Source organism: Macaca thibetana, chromosome 7, assembly GCF_024542745.1.
Source record: "Macaca thibetana thibetana isolate TM-01 chromosome 7, ASM2454274v1, whole genome shotgun sequence".
Lineage (NCBI taxonomy): Eukaryota > Metazoa > Chordata > Mammalia > Primates > Cercopithecidae > Macaca > Macaca thibetana.
The window spans coordinates 153,315,505-153,333,127 of NC_065584.1; the positions used below are offsets into that span (position 1 = coordinate 153,315,505).

The 17,623-nt window shown below is 49.4% G+C and overlaps 1 protein-coding gene across 1 annotated transcript in view; it reads left to right on the forward strand.

The window, feature by feature from the left end:
- CORO2B (coronin 2B) overlaps positions 1-17,623 on the forward strand; it is a 150,670-nt gene that overhangs the window by 111,549 nt on the left and 21,498 nt on the right. Inside the window, exon 3 of the mRNA XM_050796338.1 lies at positions 6,302-6,418. Coding sequence (XP_050652295.1) covers positions 6,302-6,418 — 117 coding nt within the window. The remainder of the gene's footprint in view (positions 1-6,301; positions 6,419-17,623) is intronic.

Genomic DNA, 17,623 nt, shown 5'->3' on the forward strand with positions numbered 1-17,623 from the left:
AATCTGAAAAAAACAATAAAAATCTGAAACACTTCTGGTCCCAGCACTTTGGATATGGGATACTCAACCTGTATAGAGCTGTTTTACTAAGTGTAGATCTTTAGCAATGCTCATGCCACTAAATATTCTTTGAATATATGATTTTAAATGACCTCAGAATATTCAATTATATGGGTGTACTGTAATTTATTTTGACAATGTCCCCATTGTTGTCCCTATGATAAATAACATGGTGGTGACTGTTTTAGTGTGCTTCTCTGTTGATTTCCCTGGGGTATATTCCCAAAGCAGAATTATTGGTCAAAGGTCATGAACCTTTTAAAAGTGTTGGAGAGGTTCCGTCAAGTGGATCTCCGGAGAAGTTGCCCTACTTGACACTCCCACTCATCCTGGAGCAGGGCATCCATGCCCCTCTCCTGGGGCTGGTGATCAGGTTATATCTAAAAGACACCCTATCTGCCAATAACTCTGTCTGTTGGCATTGGCACTCAGGGTATATTTGAGATAAAATCTGATCCCCAGCCCTGGGCTCTTCCTTGGGAAGACTCAGAGTGCACAACAGCTGCCATTCAACATTTGACATGGAAGGGCTGTCCCAGCAAAGAAGGGCTGGACTTGTTCTGTGAGCCCTCCAGGATAACACCCACAAAAACAGGGTGAAGATCTCCCTAAGGGTTATAAATTCCAAATAATAGGTCTCTTCCTCCACACCCCACCCCAGGCAGCAAGGTCTCTGCCCCAGCTCTGTTGGGACTGAAATTCTCTGAGGTTGGAGGACCAGATGGCAGGTTAGAGCCCTGGACTTCTGAGAGCCCTACCCCTGGGATAATTCTGTGAGCCGACCATCTATACAGTCATTGTACAGTCATGAAACATTGAAAAATCTTGACTCCAGAGAAGCTCACTAAATCTCTGTTTTCTTAGTTGTACAATGGGCTTGTGATGAGGATTAAATTTGATTATATTTGTAAATCGATACAAATGTGTTTATATTAATATGCTATGATATTATCAATAGGCATGTGTTAGTGTTGGTGTTAGTGTATTAGTATGAAGCATGAGAAAACAGTATTGTGTAGCAGTTAGGAACCAGGCTTTAGCAACAGAACCAAGTTTGGTCTCTGGTCACACTCCCTATACAGAAACAGTAACTTGTACAACAGAGGCATGTGTGGAGCTTGGGGAGAAAATTGCTCACATTTTAAAAATTTACAATCAGCTTCCTTTACAACATTTGGCAGAGGCATTTTGTTTTTTCTTTAATTTTTGTGTTTGTTAAAGTAATAAATGTGCAGAGGTCAGAAGGTCTGATAATACTCTATAGCCTGTAGCACTGCAAAGTGATGTGCTGGGGTTGGCTTGTGCTGGCTCATGAGAGCCTATTGGTAAAATTTTTAGGAATTTAGGAGTTTTGCAAGCTGGTTGTTAAACAGAGCCATTATTATAAATTACATTGAATAAACTTACAATTAAGTTATAGTAAAAGCAGAAGTACTAAATATTAAAAATGTATTACTTCCCAATTATTTCACTATTATCTGTGTTATTGAGGTTATCTGTGCCTATTACATTTGCATAGTGGAAATATTCTATAATAGTGTGCTGAGAGCCTCTTCTATCTCCGTATTTGGTGACATTAGCCTGAAATCAGTGATTGTGGGAATATTTACACCACTAAAATTGGCAAACGCTATGAATCAGGGCCTTTTTAAATCTGGAAACCCAGTTGTTAAGCATCTACAACCCACTACTGCCTAGAGCCACAACCCCTGTCCTGTCTTGTGACACCGCTGCATTTCCTACTCTGGTTTTAGCTGTTTCTTTATGCACTTACCCCATATTTCTTAATTACATGCTTTTACCACTGCGTCTTGATTTTCAAATATTAGACATGGCCTATTGGCTCCCTATTATGGAAAATGAGGCTCTAGCTTTTTTCCAGCTCTGTCTCTCTTCTTACTACACACACATACACACTTTCCTTGCCTCTGTCTTCCAAGTACAGCATAGCACAATTCTTGCTTAAGATATAAATATTTGGCCAGGCACGGTGGCTCAAGCCTATAATCCCAGCACTTTGGGAGGCCTAGACGGGCGGATCATGAGGTCAGGAGATCGAGACCATCTTGGCTAACACGGTGAAACCCCGTCTCTACTAAAAAGTACAAAAAACTAGCCAGGCGAGGTGGCAGCGCCTGTAGTCCCAGCTACTGGGGAGGCTGAGGCAGGAGAATGGCATAAACCTGGGAGGCGGGGCTTGCAGTGAGCTGAGATCCGGCCACTGCACTCCAGCCTGGGAGATAGAGCGAGACTCCGTCTCAAAAAAAAAAAAAAAAAAAAAGATATAAATATCTTATTTTTTACATTATTACAATCATGTAAATATTGTACATAAAGCATTAAGCACTGTGATCACGTTAGTTTTCTTTTTTTTTTTTTTTTTTTTTTTGAGACGGAGTCTCACTCAGTTATCCAGGCTGGAAGAGACTGGCATGATCATGACTTATTGTAGCCTAGGCCTCCTGGGCTCAAGTGATCTTCCCACCTCAGCCTCCCAAGTAGCTGGGACTATAGGTGTGTGCCACTACGCCCAGCTAACTTTTTTGCTGTATTTTTTGTAGAGGTGAAATTTTGCCATGTTTCCCAGGCTGGTCTCGAACTCCTGGGCTTAAACGATCCACCTGCCTCAGCCTCCCAAAGTGCTGGGATTACAGGTGTGAGCCACTGTGCCCAGCCTACGTTAGCTTTCTCAGATAGCATTTTTTCTTGGAGGTAATAATTGCATTTTTAAATTTGCTTGATGTCTCTATAGAAAAGTGGTTTTCAAACTTTTTTTTTAAGCAATGGAGCTCATCAGTCTCTAGAAAGATTTGTCTCCTTCCTGAGTGCAGGACTGTGGCCACTCCCCCTTCTAAATAGGCTCCTCTATGTTCAGAATAGGTTCCGGTGATGTTGCCTAACCTGCCCCTCCTGTGTATCACCCGTGGGCTGCTGGCTAGAAGCTCCTGTTATCTGATGGCCACCTATTGACTGGTTTGGTGCCTCTCAGATTTGCCTGGGCTGGGCTGGCTGCCAAACACTTAATGCAGACAGCCTTGCTCAGGGAGCACTCCAATGCAGCTTTTGAGATCAGACGGAAGGAATGACTCTGGCAGAGAGTAAGTGAGCTGTGGAAGCAGATGATACAGGGCCTATCCGCCCATGAAAAGTCTGAGCTGCAGGAGGGGAGCTGGCCAACAGTGACCAGTAGGGTTCAAGAACACTCACTTTTGAGAATCACACCTGTGTGGAAATCCCAGCTGTGCTTTCAGCTGCTTGACCTTGGGCAAGTAGCTTAACCTCTCTGGGCCTTAATTTCCTCATATCTAATTAACAGGGTTGTTTCCAGAGTTAAAGATAATGTGTGTAACCCTAATAAATCTCAGAGTCACATGTGACCCAGCCACTGCTTAGAGTCTCATTTTTAAAAAATCATCTTCAGCTGAGAGCAATGGCTCACGGCTTTGGAAGGCCAAAGCAGGTGGATCACCTGAGGTCAGGAGTTCAAGACCAGCCTGGCCAATACACGGAAACCCCATCTCTACTAAAAATATAAAAATTAGCTGGGCGTGATGGTTGATGCCTGTAGTCCCAGCTACTCAGGAGGCTGAGACAGGAGAATCGCTTAAACCCGGGAGGTGGAGGTTTCAGTGAGCCAAGATCACGCCACTGCACTCCAGCCTAGGCGACAGAATGAGACTGTCTCAAAAAATAAATAAGTAAATAAAAGTTAATGTTAAAATTTTAAAACTTTCTTTTTTATTTTATTTTTTTTTGAGACAGAGTCTCACTCTGTCACCCAGGCTGGAGCTCAGTGGTGCGATCTCAGCTCCCTGCAATCCTCGCCTCCCCGGTTCAAGCGATTCTTGCGGCTCAGCCTCCCGAGTAGCTGGGATTACAGGTGCCCACCGCCACGCCTGGCTAATTTTTGTATTTTTAGTAGAGACTGAATTTCTCCATGTTGGCCAGGCTGGTCTCAAACTCCTGACCTCAGGTGATCCACCTGCCTCAGCCTCTCAAAGTACTGGGATTACAGGAATGAGCCACCGTGCCTGGCCTAAAAAATTATATTCTAACAGCCCAAAAGTAATTTAAAATATATGCCAAACCTGATTACATCTTTCATAGAATATTGAAAGAGTATTCAATATTCATAGAATATTCAGTATTCATAGAATATTGATATCATAACTGATATCAACACTCTCCAAATCCTTTTTCTCTATCCTCTAATTTTCCACAACATACAACATCAGTGAAGTTCTCCTGGGTCCAGCCTCTGAGGCTTTTTTCCCCTCTCTTTCTCTGCCTCATTCTGCATCTTCCTTACCACTGCCATTTTCTCCAGTCCTGTTTTTTCCTCTACCCATCCTGCCATGGCTCTGTTGCAAAAGATCAAACGATCTGGAAATGAGCCGATAGAGATGCAGGCAGGAAGTGGTGGGGAAGAGGTCATGGCAGGACACACACTCTGAAATAACTCTTCTTCATCTCACTGGGAAGTGCTAGGCATGTGCAGTAGCAAGGACTTGGCAGAAATTGGTTCTCTTCCTCCTTCTTATTCTGATGAGGAATCTGAAGGAGAGAGCGGTATGACCTCCTAGACCTCCCTCTTTTCTGACCACCTACCCACTGTTAGCAGATGGACAGTAACTGGAGAAACCTCCTTACTTCCTCTCCTTCAAACTCCCCAAAAAAGTAGCAATGAAAAAGACCTGAGAGATGGAAGCATAGCTTCTGCCTATTCCCCCTCCCTTCTCTGCCACCTTTGTAGCCGCTAAACATGGAACAGCTCTTCCACACCCATCCACACCGCTTGTTCCATCCTTTTGTGGACTCACTCCCCCCAGGAAGTCATGGACTGAGCACCTACTGGGTACCAGGCCTGTAAGGGGCTGGAGATTCAGAGACGAGGATGACACAGACTCTGTCCTCAGTTGCTCACAGGCAAACAGAACCAAACTGCAAATCAGATCTGGTTGTGGTTTTGTTTGCTTGTTTTGAGACAGAGTCTCGCTGTGTCACCCAGGCTGGAGTGCAGTGGCACAATCTCGGCTCACTGCAACCTTCGCCTCCTGGGTTCAAGCGATTCTCCTGTCTCAGCCTCCTGAGTAGCTGGGATTACAGGCGTGTGTCACCAGGTCTGGCTAATTTTTGTATTTTTAGTAGAGATGGGGTTTCTCCATGTTGGCCAGGCTGGGCCCAAACTCCTGACCTCAGGTATTCTGCCCGCCTTGGCCTCCCAAAGTGCTGGGATTACAGGCGTGAGCCACCGCACTCGGCTTGGTTGTGTTATGGAGGGAAGCACAGAATGCTGTGAGAGCACAGAGGAAGAGATCTTCACCCACTAAGGTATCAGGGAGGACTTTCTGGAGGAGGTGTCATCTAAGCTGTACAATAATAAGTGCTGTTATATATTGAGCATTTACTGATATTCTCTTCACTAAGTGCTTTGCTGTGCATATTGGCTCACATAATCTTCACAACAATGCTAAAAAGTAGACATCACTATTCTCATTTTAGAGAGAGGAAACTGAGGCTCAGAGAAGTTCATTAACTTTCTAAGGCCACAACTTTCACTGCTAAAAGGTAGCAGAACTGTGATTCAAACACAGGCCTGTGTGACTCTGAAGCCTATGCTTTCAACCACAGGGTACTGTATACCGGTGTTGAAGATGTACACTGCACAAGGATGCTCGTTCATATCGTGGAGATATGAACAGTGTATAGGCGGACCCAGAGATTCAGGCCTCTCCGCTGACTCCCGGAGCAGCAGGAAAGAGCCTCCTCCTGATCCAAACCTGACTCTGCCCTGGGGGAAGCAGGGAGTGTGGGCCCCAGGGAGAGTAGGTGCACCCCAGCGTCTGGGCGTGCGTGAACGGGGCAGAACGTGGGTCTGTGTGTGTGCCACCAGGGCTACTGCCCGTCAGGCTTTGGTCATTCCAGCTTAACTTTAAACACTTTTACTTCGTGCAGGGGCACCTTTTTCTCATTTGCAGAGGTGTGTATGAACGAGCAGCAGCCTGCCCCCCATGGCTGTGCGGCCTCCCTGCACCGTTCAGTATTGGGGAGGACACAGCCACAGAGCAATGTGGCCCAGCCTGACTTGGCCCATCAGGGCCCAAAGACAAAAATAAAACACAGGTGATTCCTCCAGGACATTCCAGTCCAGTTGAGAGGCCCAGAAAAAAGGCACTCCATTCAAGGCCACCCCAGGGCCATCAAACTAATCTCCTTCTCTCTCTCTCTTTCTCCTCTGCAGACAGGCAGGATTGAGCCCAACTACCCCAAGGTCTGCGGCCACCAGGGCAATGTGCTGGATATCAAATGGAACCCCTTCATCGACAACATCATTGCCTCATGCTCGGAGGACACGTCGGTGAGCGGAGGGGTGCTCCTGGAGGAGGGGGGGCTCAGGCCCTTCCCTGCTTCCTTGGGAGGCCTCTCTTCCTCCCCTCCCCTCCTCCTTCGCCCTTTGCCCTTCTTTTCCTCCTCTTTGTCATCCTTCCAGCAAGCCCTACGATGGGGATGGGATGGGAGCTAGGAAAGAACCAAGGGAAAAACTCTGTGCTGGATTCCACAGATCTGTGTTTTCAGTGTGATTGAGCTTGGAGGTGTTGCTTTTGTAGGTGAGAATTAGAATTTAAAAATTAAGGGTGTGATTCAGCATTCGTCTATGCTCTCTAAAGAAGGGCAAGGGAAAGAATATGAACAAGGAGGGAGGGAGAAAAGGAAGGAACCGGATGGGCGTGAGGAAAGGAGCGCCTGTTCTTTGCAGCCTGGGCAGGGTAAATGTACCCTCTGGTTTGTCCTCTCTGAGTCATGGTTTCTAGGAAAGGAGACTTAGCTGAGAGAAGAGTCCTGACTTTTCCAAGGACCCACACTGGTGACCCAAAATTTGAACTCCATGTGTCTCAGCATTCAATGAGAAGAGAGAAGAAACAGGAGAAGGGAGATAAGTAAGAGAGATCAGGGAGGAGACAAAGAGAACAGGGAGAGAAGAGATAGGAGAAATGGAGATGGGAGGGAAAGGGGGAAAGAGATAATTTAGAGAGGAGGATAAGGAATCCAGGGAAAGTGGCCTGGGCACAGTGGGTTCATGCCTGTAATCCCAATGCTTTGGGAGGCCAAGGCAGGAGGCTCACTTGAGGCTAGGAGTTTGAGACAGCCTGGGCAACATAGTGAGACCCCCATCTCTACAAAAAAATTGAATTAAAAAAAAAAAAAACTAGCTGAGTGTGGTGGTGCACACCTGTAGCCCCAGCTACTAGGAAGGCTGAGGTGGGAGAATCACTTGAGCCTGGAAGGTCAAGGCCGCAGTGAGCTGCGATTGCACCACTGCACTCCAACTTGGGTGACAGAATGAGACCCTGTCTCAAAAAAAAAAAAAGAGTTCGAGCGTGGTGGCACATGCCTATAATCCCAGCACTCTGGGAGGCTGAGGCAGGTGGATCATTTGAGGTCAGAAGTTCAAGACCAGCTTGGCCAACATGGTGAAACCCCATCTCTACTAAAAATACAAAAATTAGCCAGGCGTGTTGGCCTACCCCTGTAATCCCAGCTACTCGGAAGGCTGAGGCAGGAGAATCACTTGAACCTGGAAGGCGCAGGTTGCAGTGAGCTGAGATCGCACCACTGCACTCCATGCATTCCAGCCTGGGCGACAGAGCAAGACTGCCTCAAAAAAAAAAAAAAAAAAAAAAAGAGAGAGAGAGAAAGAGAATCCAGGGAAAGTAAAATTTGAAACTGCGTTCTGCCCACTCCTTCCTCAGACTCTACCAACTTTCACCAGTGGAGGTAGGGTCAGAGGTGCTGGCAGTGGCCTTCCAGAGGGAGGGTCCCATACTGTGTTCCACACTGCCCCTGAGCAGCATCCGTACACCAGCTGGGAAGAAAGAGGAGATTTCAGAGCCTCAGCTGAGCTGGTGAGGAGGGCCCTGGTGTTCCCAGATGAAGGAGGATCAGCCTAAGCCCCTGATGTTCCCAGGCAAAGGAAGATCCCAGCCTTTTAGTTAGGCCACAAGCATCCACCTGATGCTCACTGGCAGAGCCTGGGTACCAGTCAGATTTTCAGGAATGTTGGAATGGAAAGGAACTTCAGAGTTCATGTCTCCCTGTCTTCCCAGACTGGACTGTGAGCTCTTGGGAGCAGAGACCATAACCTATTTGGTTCTGCACTCCATGCATCCAGCACAGGGCCTGGTACCTAATAAATGCTTAGTAGGTGTTGGGTAGGATCGATGGATGCATGGATGGATGGATGGATGGATGGATGGATGGATGGATGATTGGATGGCTAGATGGATGGATGGATTGTTGGATGGATGGATGGATGGATGGATTGTTGGATGGCTAGATGGATGGATGGATTGTTGGATGGATGGATGGATGGATGGATGGATTGTTGGATGGATTGTTGGATGGATGGATGGATGGATGGATGGATGGATGGATGGATGGATGGATTGTTGGATGGATGGATGGATGGATGGATGGATGGATAGATAGATGGATGGGTTGATGGATGGATGGATGGATGGATGGATGGATTATTGGATGGATGACTACATTGATGGATAGAGAGATGAACGAGTAGATGGATGATGGATAGATGAATGAATGAAATAATGGGTAAGTAAGTAGACGACTGTATGACAAGTGGGTAGGTGGATGAATGAAAGATAAACAAATGAACGAGTAAATTAATATAGTCCATCTAATCAGCTATCCAAAGAAAGAGAGATTCACAGTAAATAGCCTCCATCAGTTCACACGCTGGGGGTGAGGTCAGCTGACACAGTACCTAGTACATGGGAGAGTGGTAAGGAGGTAACTGGAAGAGTGGAGTGTGCTTGACCAGCCCAGGGTCCATCACAGAGGGCTCCTGAGAGTGGCAGCAGTGAAGGCAGGGCCCTTGAGAGCAGAGAGAACAAGATGTTATGAAGATGGTCCATCAGTCTTCAGCAGCCCCAAAACCAAATTAGGGACTGTGGTCAGGGGTCAGGACATAGGCAGGCCAGGGCTGCAGAAGGAAGGGCGCAGACGCTGGAGCTGGGGGACACAGAGAGATCACGAGTTGCTTCCTGGGCTGGGAAGGAGGCAGATGAGCTGGTGGAGGCTGGAGAGCCCAATGGCCAGCACAAGAGACCTGGGCTCAGTGGGAGAGACGGCAGGTGGAGGTGCTGCCCATCCTTCTCTAATGGGTTCAGGGAGCCCAAGAAGGAATGCGGTGACCACAGCTGGCTCCGTCCCTGCCTGCTGAGGTGCTGGGAGAGTGGCGGGAAGGACTGACCCCAGCTGGTGTTACCAGCCAGCAGGTAGTAGATGCCCCTGGAACTCAGGACTGCTCCTCTACCTACTCTGGGCTGGGCCTTTCACATATATTTAGCTCTTAGAGCCACTCTGTGAGACAGACATTGCCACCCCCAAACTGAGGATTGGTAGGTAGGTCACAAGCCAGGAAGTAGAGGAGCAGGGATTTTACCTGGCCCACTCGCTGCAGAGCCCATGCTCTGCCAAGCTTCCTCGCCGCAGACAGCCAATGCCATCTCCCAGCGGCTCCTATCTTACCCAGAGACCCAGCTAGGATAAGAGATGAGCAGTGCCCGTCTTGATGTAGGGGGGAAAAGTAGACCAGTGCTCCTGGAATCACTGGCCACCCAGGTTCCTCCTCAGGTCTCAATTTCTCCTGCCTGGCTCAGTGTGAGAAGGATCTGCCCAGTCCTAGCTTGGCATCTTATTTAACCTGATATGTGCCTCATGCTCCAGGACCCCAGCTTGTAAACAAGACATCCATGGTTTGTGTCCAAGAAAAACCTAAGGCTGCTTCCCTGGCCACATGAGCCAAGAGACTCTCTTCAGTTTTACACACACTGACTGAGAGAGCACGGTATGCCTCACACCCTGGCTGCTGGGGTCCAAAGAGCTCAACCATGGGATCTGGTAGACCTGGGCTGGAATCTCAGCTTCACCATTTACCATCTGGGTGGCCAAGGGAGTGTTACTTGGCCTCTCTGAGCCTCGGCTTTGCTCTTCTCTGAAACAGTAAGATACCTCCCTGTGGCTATTGTGATGAGGATGAAGGTTAACCTGTGCCCCGTAGTATGCCTGTCCCTTCGTTGATGCCTGCTCATCTCACTCCTGCTCTGGAAACACCCCTAGCAGAGAGGCAGAGGGGCAGAGGGGCAGGGCCCACCCCACCCACCAAAAGGTGGTGCAGAATGAGGTCATTGCATCCAACAAGGTCAAACAAAGGGCCATGCACACAGAGAAGAGAGAAGGATTAGTTTTGACCAAGATGCAGAGAGGAGAAGAGGTAGTTAGCTGGACTTTGGAGACGCAGGACGTTGACAGACAGAAAAAGGGTTAGAGAAGGAGTCCCAGGAAGAGACCCAGTATATCCAGTGTGCTTGGCCTGGAGAGAATGCATATACAGTGCATTTAGAAAAGAGAGAGTCTTGTGTGGCTGGAGCCCTGGCGTGGTGGTCAGTGAGAGGAGCGGGCAAGAAGGGAGGCTGCGAAGGGCAATTGGGCCCAAGGAGAGAAGGCTTAGGATGCAGGGTGAGCAGCCCAACTTTGCAGCGAGACCTGTGCTTCTCAAGCCATCTGAGCATCAGTGGACCCTACCGAGTGTGGTGCATGGGAGACACTACACGCTCCACGGAACCAGGGAAGGGGACCTGTGTGGATGGAGGGGGTCACAGACAGCTTTATGAAGGACATGGGGCCTGAGCTAGCTGGATACAGGTGAATCAGTGGAGAGAGGGGAATAGCGGAGGGGTGTGGCTGGAGGAGTGAAGGGAAGGGACATGGGCTCAGAGCACAGGAAGGGAGGGGCTGGCCTGGGCTGCTGATCCAGAGACAAGGAGATTAAGTCTCTGGATCAGAGAGGAACTAAGCTCTCGCTCCGGCTGCCAGGCCAGCTGCCCCAGAAGTACAGCCCTGAACCCCATCTTACCCGAGTGTCCACCCCTCCCCACCTCGGGGCTAGGGATCTTGGCATTGGAACCAACAGGTCCCTGAGGCTGGATCCCAGCCTCTCCTGGAGGAGGCACTCTGAGACCCTGAGGGAGGTGCCTTGCCCAAGGTCACACAGAGAGCCTGTGTCCTAGGAAGGTCCCCTGACTCCCAGTCTGCACTCTCAGCCCCTCACCGGTGGCCCTGGTTCCACAAAGGAGGAAACTGAGGCTCAGGGCCATGGTGGACTGGGCTGACAGTTCAGATTCATCCACACTCAACATTTACATCACAGCATCTGCTCTCCTCAGGGCCCAACCTGGGTGCTGGGGGAAAGCACAGGAGAGGCATCCCCACTGCAGCCTGGGAGGGGGTGGGGCGTAAAGGAAACGGAGTTTGCAGCTTCCAGGGGGTGGACAGGAGGTCAGCACTGCTGCCAGGGCCCTTCCCACGGCCTCCCTACCTCCATCAAAGCCCCTGAGGCACAGGCCACCTAGGCACCCTCCCTCCACTCATTCCAGCTGGAGCGGTCAACTTGCTGCACACCAGACACGACATTCAGACCCAGGGTTGGGAGGTCAGTCAGCAAAGCTGCTGTGTGTGCCAGGCACTGTGCTACATACAGGACTGGGGACGGTGCCAGCCCACAGGGGCCCAGAGGGAAGCTCTTCACAGCAAGTCTGGACCAGTTCCCCTGGGAGTGCCTGCCCATTTCACCCCCAGCCCTCCACGTCCCTCTACTTGTCTCTCAGAACATTCAGAGGACAGTGGTGGAATTTCACCAGCCCTGATTTCCCCAGCTCCTTCCCCATATCCCCTAGTCCTGCAACCTCCAGTGAAATCAATCCCCGTCGCCCAGGATCCATCTCCCCTCCCTGAGCAGGAGGAGGTCCTCTGGAGTCTAGCCTCCATCCCACCAGGGATCCAGCAGAACATACCCAGGCTCTTCCCCCGGGGCTTCGGGCCCGAGGGAGGGCTGGGGGCCATAACTCTCCCTGGCATCTGGCAGAATCCAGTTCTTTCCGCTGCTGGGTGATGTCACCTATTGTTGAAGGCTATGCTTTTTATAGCTTCTGCCGCAGCTAGGGAGGGCGGCTGGCAGGCGGCAGGGAAGGGCGCTATCGGTTTCCAAGCCTCGTGCTCCCAGCCCTTCTCCGGGGGCCAGCAGCCGCAGAAAGAGAGAGGTTTCTGTCATCTCAAGGAGAGGGAGAGAGTGATCCCAGGAGAGGAGGAGGAGGGAGAAGAGGCAGGCACCTCTTGCTGGTGGGCCAAGCTCCACATCTTTCCTTTGCCTTTTGTTCAAGCTCCTCCATCCTGTGTCTGCTCTCCTCACCCTGTATATGATGCCCCTCCCTGAGGAGCTGGGGGCGGGATGGACAGGATGTCAGCCCTGCTGGAAGCCACCCACCACCCTGCCTCCCGCACACCCCCGCCTCCCGAGCTCCCGAACCAGTACTTCTTGGGGCTGGAAGGGAGTGATGCACTTTCGTAGAGGTAGAAGGAAGGTAGCTCTGAGGGGCCAGTGAGCTGAGTGGGTCTTCACCAATGATTTAGCAGCCACAGAGAAAGCAGCAGTATGGCTCCATGGCTAAGCTGGTCTTGATCTCCTGACCTCAAGTCCCTAGGCCTAGGTTCAAATCCTGGCTCTGCCACTTCCAGGCTCTGTGATCTAGGACTAGTTTCTTTACCTCTCTGAGTACCAGTTGCCCTACTGTAAAATAGGGATCACCTCGGGCTCTGAGAACTAGACGAATATAAAAGTGTTTTGTGTCCCCTAAGAACTCCATAGACATTAACTGTTACTTTCTTTTCCTTAAGTGAGGGCCCAAGAGTTTAAATAACTTGCCCAGGCCGGGCACGGCGGCTCATCCCTGTAATCCCAACACTTTGGGAGGCTGAGGTGGGTGGATCGCCTGAGGTCAGCAGCTTGAGACCAGCCTGGCCAACATGATAAGCGGAAGGACAGATCATGTCCTCCTCAGGGGGTTGGGTTCAGCCCAGGGAAGAAGGCAAAATCAGGTACGGGCACGGACAGAGTGTGGAAGAGAGGAGGAGGGTAGTCTGCCTGATTCCGGTTCTGAGTTTGAACCCCAGCTCCTCCTTTCCCAGCTGTGACACCTGGGCAAGTCTCCTCACCTCTGTGGGCCTCATTCCCTTATCTGTGCAAGGACAGTCATTAGTAGAGTCATAATAATAATAGGCAGCAGTGTCCTTTCATGCATCCAGCACCGCAACGACCACTTCGTGCATCCTCTAGCAGCGCCCTCCCAGGACTCGCAGCAATAGATGCTCAGCAATGTTTCCTTCTGGGTCCTCAATTCGCCCCTCCTACCTCCCTGGGTTTGGTGGGATTTGTTTCCCATATTGGGAAACAGTGAGTCCGGTACTCAGAAGATGTCAGAATCAAGGGAGACTTTGAGATTCTACCTCTTGTTTAGATGAATGATGATAAACTAATTTTTAGAATGAACAGAATGATTGACAAGAAACGGGGAGGAGAGAGCTCCAGGAGCCTCCTGGTCCCTAAGCAAACACCTTCAGTTTTCTCTTCACTGCAGGAGACATGACAGTTACTGTGCTCTTGGACCCAGGCATCATCTCTGTAGATTGGTTAGATGGAAATCTTGGAGCCAATGATTGTGTATTGTATACAGCTAAATTGGAGGCTTCTTGAGGGCAGAAACCATATCTTTTTTTTTTTTTGAGACAGAGTCTTACTTTGGCCCAGGCTGGAGTGCTGTGACACTATCTCGGCTCACTGCAACCTCCACCTCCTGAGTTCAAGCGATTCTCATGCCTCATCCTCCCAGGTAGCTGGGACTACAAGCTCATGCCACCACTCCTGGCTAATTTCTGTATTTTTAGTAGAGACAGGGTTTCACCATGTTGGCCAGGCTGGTCTCGAACTCCTGGACTCAAGTGATCCACCCACCTTGCATCCCAAAGTTCCGGGATTACAGGAGTGAGCCACTGCGCCCAATCCAGAAACTATATCTTCTTTTTTTTTTTTTTTTTTTTTTTTTTTTTTTTGAGACGGACTCTTGCTCTGTCACCAGGCTGGCATGCAGTGGCGCAATCTCAGCTCACTGCACCCTCCGACTCCCTGGTTCAAGTGATTCTCCTGCCTCAGCCTCCTGAGTAGCTGGGATTTACAGGCACGAGCCACCACGCCCCCCAGCTAATTTTTGTATTTTTAGTAAAGACGGGGTTTCACCATGTTGGCCAGGCTGGTCTTGATCTCCTGACCTCAAGTGAACTGCCCGCCTAGGCCTCCCAAAGTGCTGGGATTACAGGTGTGAGCCACCGCACCCAGCCCAGAAACCATATCTTATGCTATCCTGTCACTCCCCACACTCCCCCAAAACAGATTTGTTTGTTTTTTGAAGTAGCTACTAAGGGGTCAGATATCAGATCTTCTCCTAGCTGTTTAGGCCCGTGGTGAACTCCAGCTCCTCCTGTGAACTTCTGTACCACATATACAGACATTGGGTCCTGTCTGCTTGCTGTAGTGTGTAATAAGCAGCAGATCCCTTAAATGGAGAATTCTGCCCCTTAGGAACAGTGTCATCAGAGGGACTAACAGTCCTAGCCCTAAGTCACGAGCAGTCATGACCCTCAACGTGTCAGAAAGCAGAGATCCAACCAGACACCTCCATAATCATGTAAGCATTTTAAAGATGAAGTTGTTGCTGCATTCCATAAAATGGAGACATACTTCATAACGTATGTATTGACTACACAGGGGGCAACAAAGTGCACATGAAAAATATAACTTGTCCAAGCTCAGTGGCTCATGCCTGTAATCCCAGCGCTTTGCGAGGCCAAGATGGGCAGATCACTTGTGCTCAGGAGTTCGAGACCAACCTGGGCAACATAGCAAAACCCTGTCTCCACACACACACACACACACACACACACACACACACACACACACAAATACAAATATTAGCTGGTCATGGTGGTGCACATCTGTAGTTTCAGCTACTTAGGAGGCTAAGGTGGGAGGATGGCCTGATCCTGGGAGGTGGAGGTTGCAGTGAGCCGAAATTGCACCACCGCACTCCAGCCTGGGTGAGAGAGCAAGACCCTGTCTGAAAAAGAAAAGAAAACTATAACTCAATTACATCTAAAGTTTAACCACTATAAAACTTGGGTATGATCCTTAATTAATATTAAGTAAGCATCCTTAAGTGTTATTCTTTGGTCATCTGCTTGGTAGTGTATGCATTTTATCTTTACTTAGTATTTATAGCAGCTCTGCTGTATGGGTATAATTATCCTTACAGGTGTAAAGACAGATGTTCAGAGAGGCTAAGAAACTTGGGGAAAATCTCACAGCCAATAAGGTCAGAGCCTGGATTCTAACGGAGCTGTCAGACCACAAAGCTTCTTGCTTTTTGGCCAGCTGCTCCCTTTCCCATGTGCAGGGACAGTTGGTTTTGTAGCTTTATTAACTGTGCTTATCAGCTGCCTTGCCTTTGCCTTGTCTGCAGTGTCTGCTGTCTCCCCAACAGGACTGACAGCTACTTGAGACTAAGAACCGTTCCCCCGTATCTAATCTGTTTGGCACAGAGAGGACCCGGGTATGTTCTGTTGGGTTGAATATAACTGAGTTAAACAAGGCTCTGACCCAGGAACCTGTGAAGGGGACAGTCCCCAGCAAGGCTGGCTTGCTGGAGAGAGTGGTTTTGCCACTTCCCCCCACCCTTTCCTTCCAGAAATCCAGTTTGGCAAACGCTACTGAGTTTCCTGTTGAATTGAAGTAACCTCTTGGAGCAACCTCTGAGCAGATCCGCAGGGCTCCTCCCATGCCTTATCCACTCTTTGTTTTCAACAAAACCCTTGAATACTAAGGGATTGGAATTCCTTTCCCAGCTACTAAGGCCCACTGTGAACTCCAGCTCCTCCTCTGAGCTTTGTAGCATGTGGTGCTACTGTTTGCTGTAGCCATGGGTCAAACAGAGCCAGTATCCTTCTCCCAGTAATGTATTCAGTGATGTCAAAGCAGAAAAGTTTGGAAGATTAACTAATACTATCTAAATGTGCAGATGAAGGTGGGGTGCCGTGGATCACTTGAGATCAGGAGTTCGAGACCAGCCTGGCCAACATGGTGAAGCCTCATCTCTACCAAAAATACAAAAATTAGCTGGGCGTGGTGGTGGGTGCCTATAATCCCAGTTACTTGGGAGTCTGAGGCAAGAAAATTGCTTGAATCCAGGGGACGGAGGTTTCAGTGAGCTGAGATCACACCACTTCACTCCAGCCTGGGCGAAAGAGCGAAACTCCATCTCAAAATAAATAAATAAATAAATAAATAAATAAATAAATAAATAATAAAGTAAATGTGCAGATGAGAAAACCAGGACCCAGGGAGGGAAGAGGCTGGTATCAAATGGGGATAAAGCAAGGCCCCTCTCTCCCTCTCTGTGGGATATTTATTCATCTGAGTCCCCCAAGTCCTGCCTGAGACACTACATCCAACAGTTCTTGGTGAAAACAGCTCTCTTGGTTTCCATCTATAGCCCTTCATTCCATGAGACTTGAATCCAGTCAAGGGGCTGGAGCCTGGGCACAGACACAGCTACCCCCACCCCCCATCCCCTGGGCTTAGCCCCTAGGCTCCTAGGCAGAGCTGTCACCCCAGCACATCAGCTCGTGTATCTAGAAGGCTTCACGCTTCCAAGAGCTCTGCACCCAATTTAGTTGAACCCACACACCTCTAACAGGTACAGTCTCTATTTTCTGGATGAGGAGCCTGAGCCTCAAGACAGGTTAACTGGCTTGTTCAAAGTCACCCAGCTATTAAGTAAGATTGGAGCCTTGGCTGGGGCTCACTCCACAGCCCCCCAGGTGACTCTATGTTACCCGGGCATGGGTTTAACCCAGAGATACCTCAGTTACTGGGTTGCTCAGGAATTAGGGTGTCCTGGGAATGAGTTTTTTCTGAGACTCTGGGCCCAAGCAGAGCTTCTTCGAGCCTCAGTGACGAGATATGACACACATGACCTCTGGCCTCCTCTGCCACGAGCCAGCCTGCTACGAGCAAGGCTGACCCCCGTGCAGTTTCCCTACTGCTGCGCCTGACCCCACACACGCTGGGCATTCTTCTGCCTCCTCACCCCTTCCAACATCCCAACCTGTCTTTTCAAACTTAGTTCAACATCCTGTCTTCCAACACTGCTTTCCCAGACCCTCCCACCCCAGTGCCCCTAACAACTGGGTTCAAGCTTTCTGAACAGCTCTGTGCCCCCACAGCCTCTCCGTCTGCCTGCACCACTCAGTGCTGCTCAAGAGCAGGCATGGGCAAGTTCAACACCACACCCCACTGGCGCATAGGAGGCCCCTGGGAGGTGTTAGCGGAGTTAATGAGGCTCAACTTTTGGTTTCAAAGATCTTTCTTGATGGCCAGGGGCAACTATTCTGCTCAGTCAAGGCTTATGTACCAAGATACAGTGTGAGACGTCCCTAGACAGAATCCTCTGCCCCCAAACATCTCATCCCTTTGAGTCTGAAAGCTTCAGAGCTTCCTACTCAAGTGCAAACAAGGGTAGCCAATAGACACAAGAAAAGATGCCTGGTATTTTTTTTTTTTTTTTTTTTTTTAGAGACAGGGTCTCACTCTGTCACC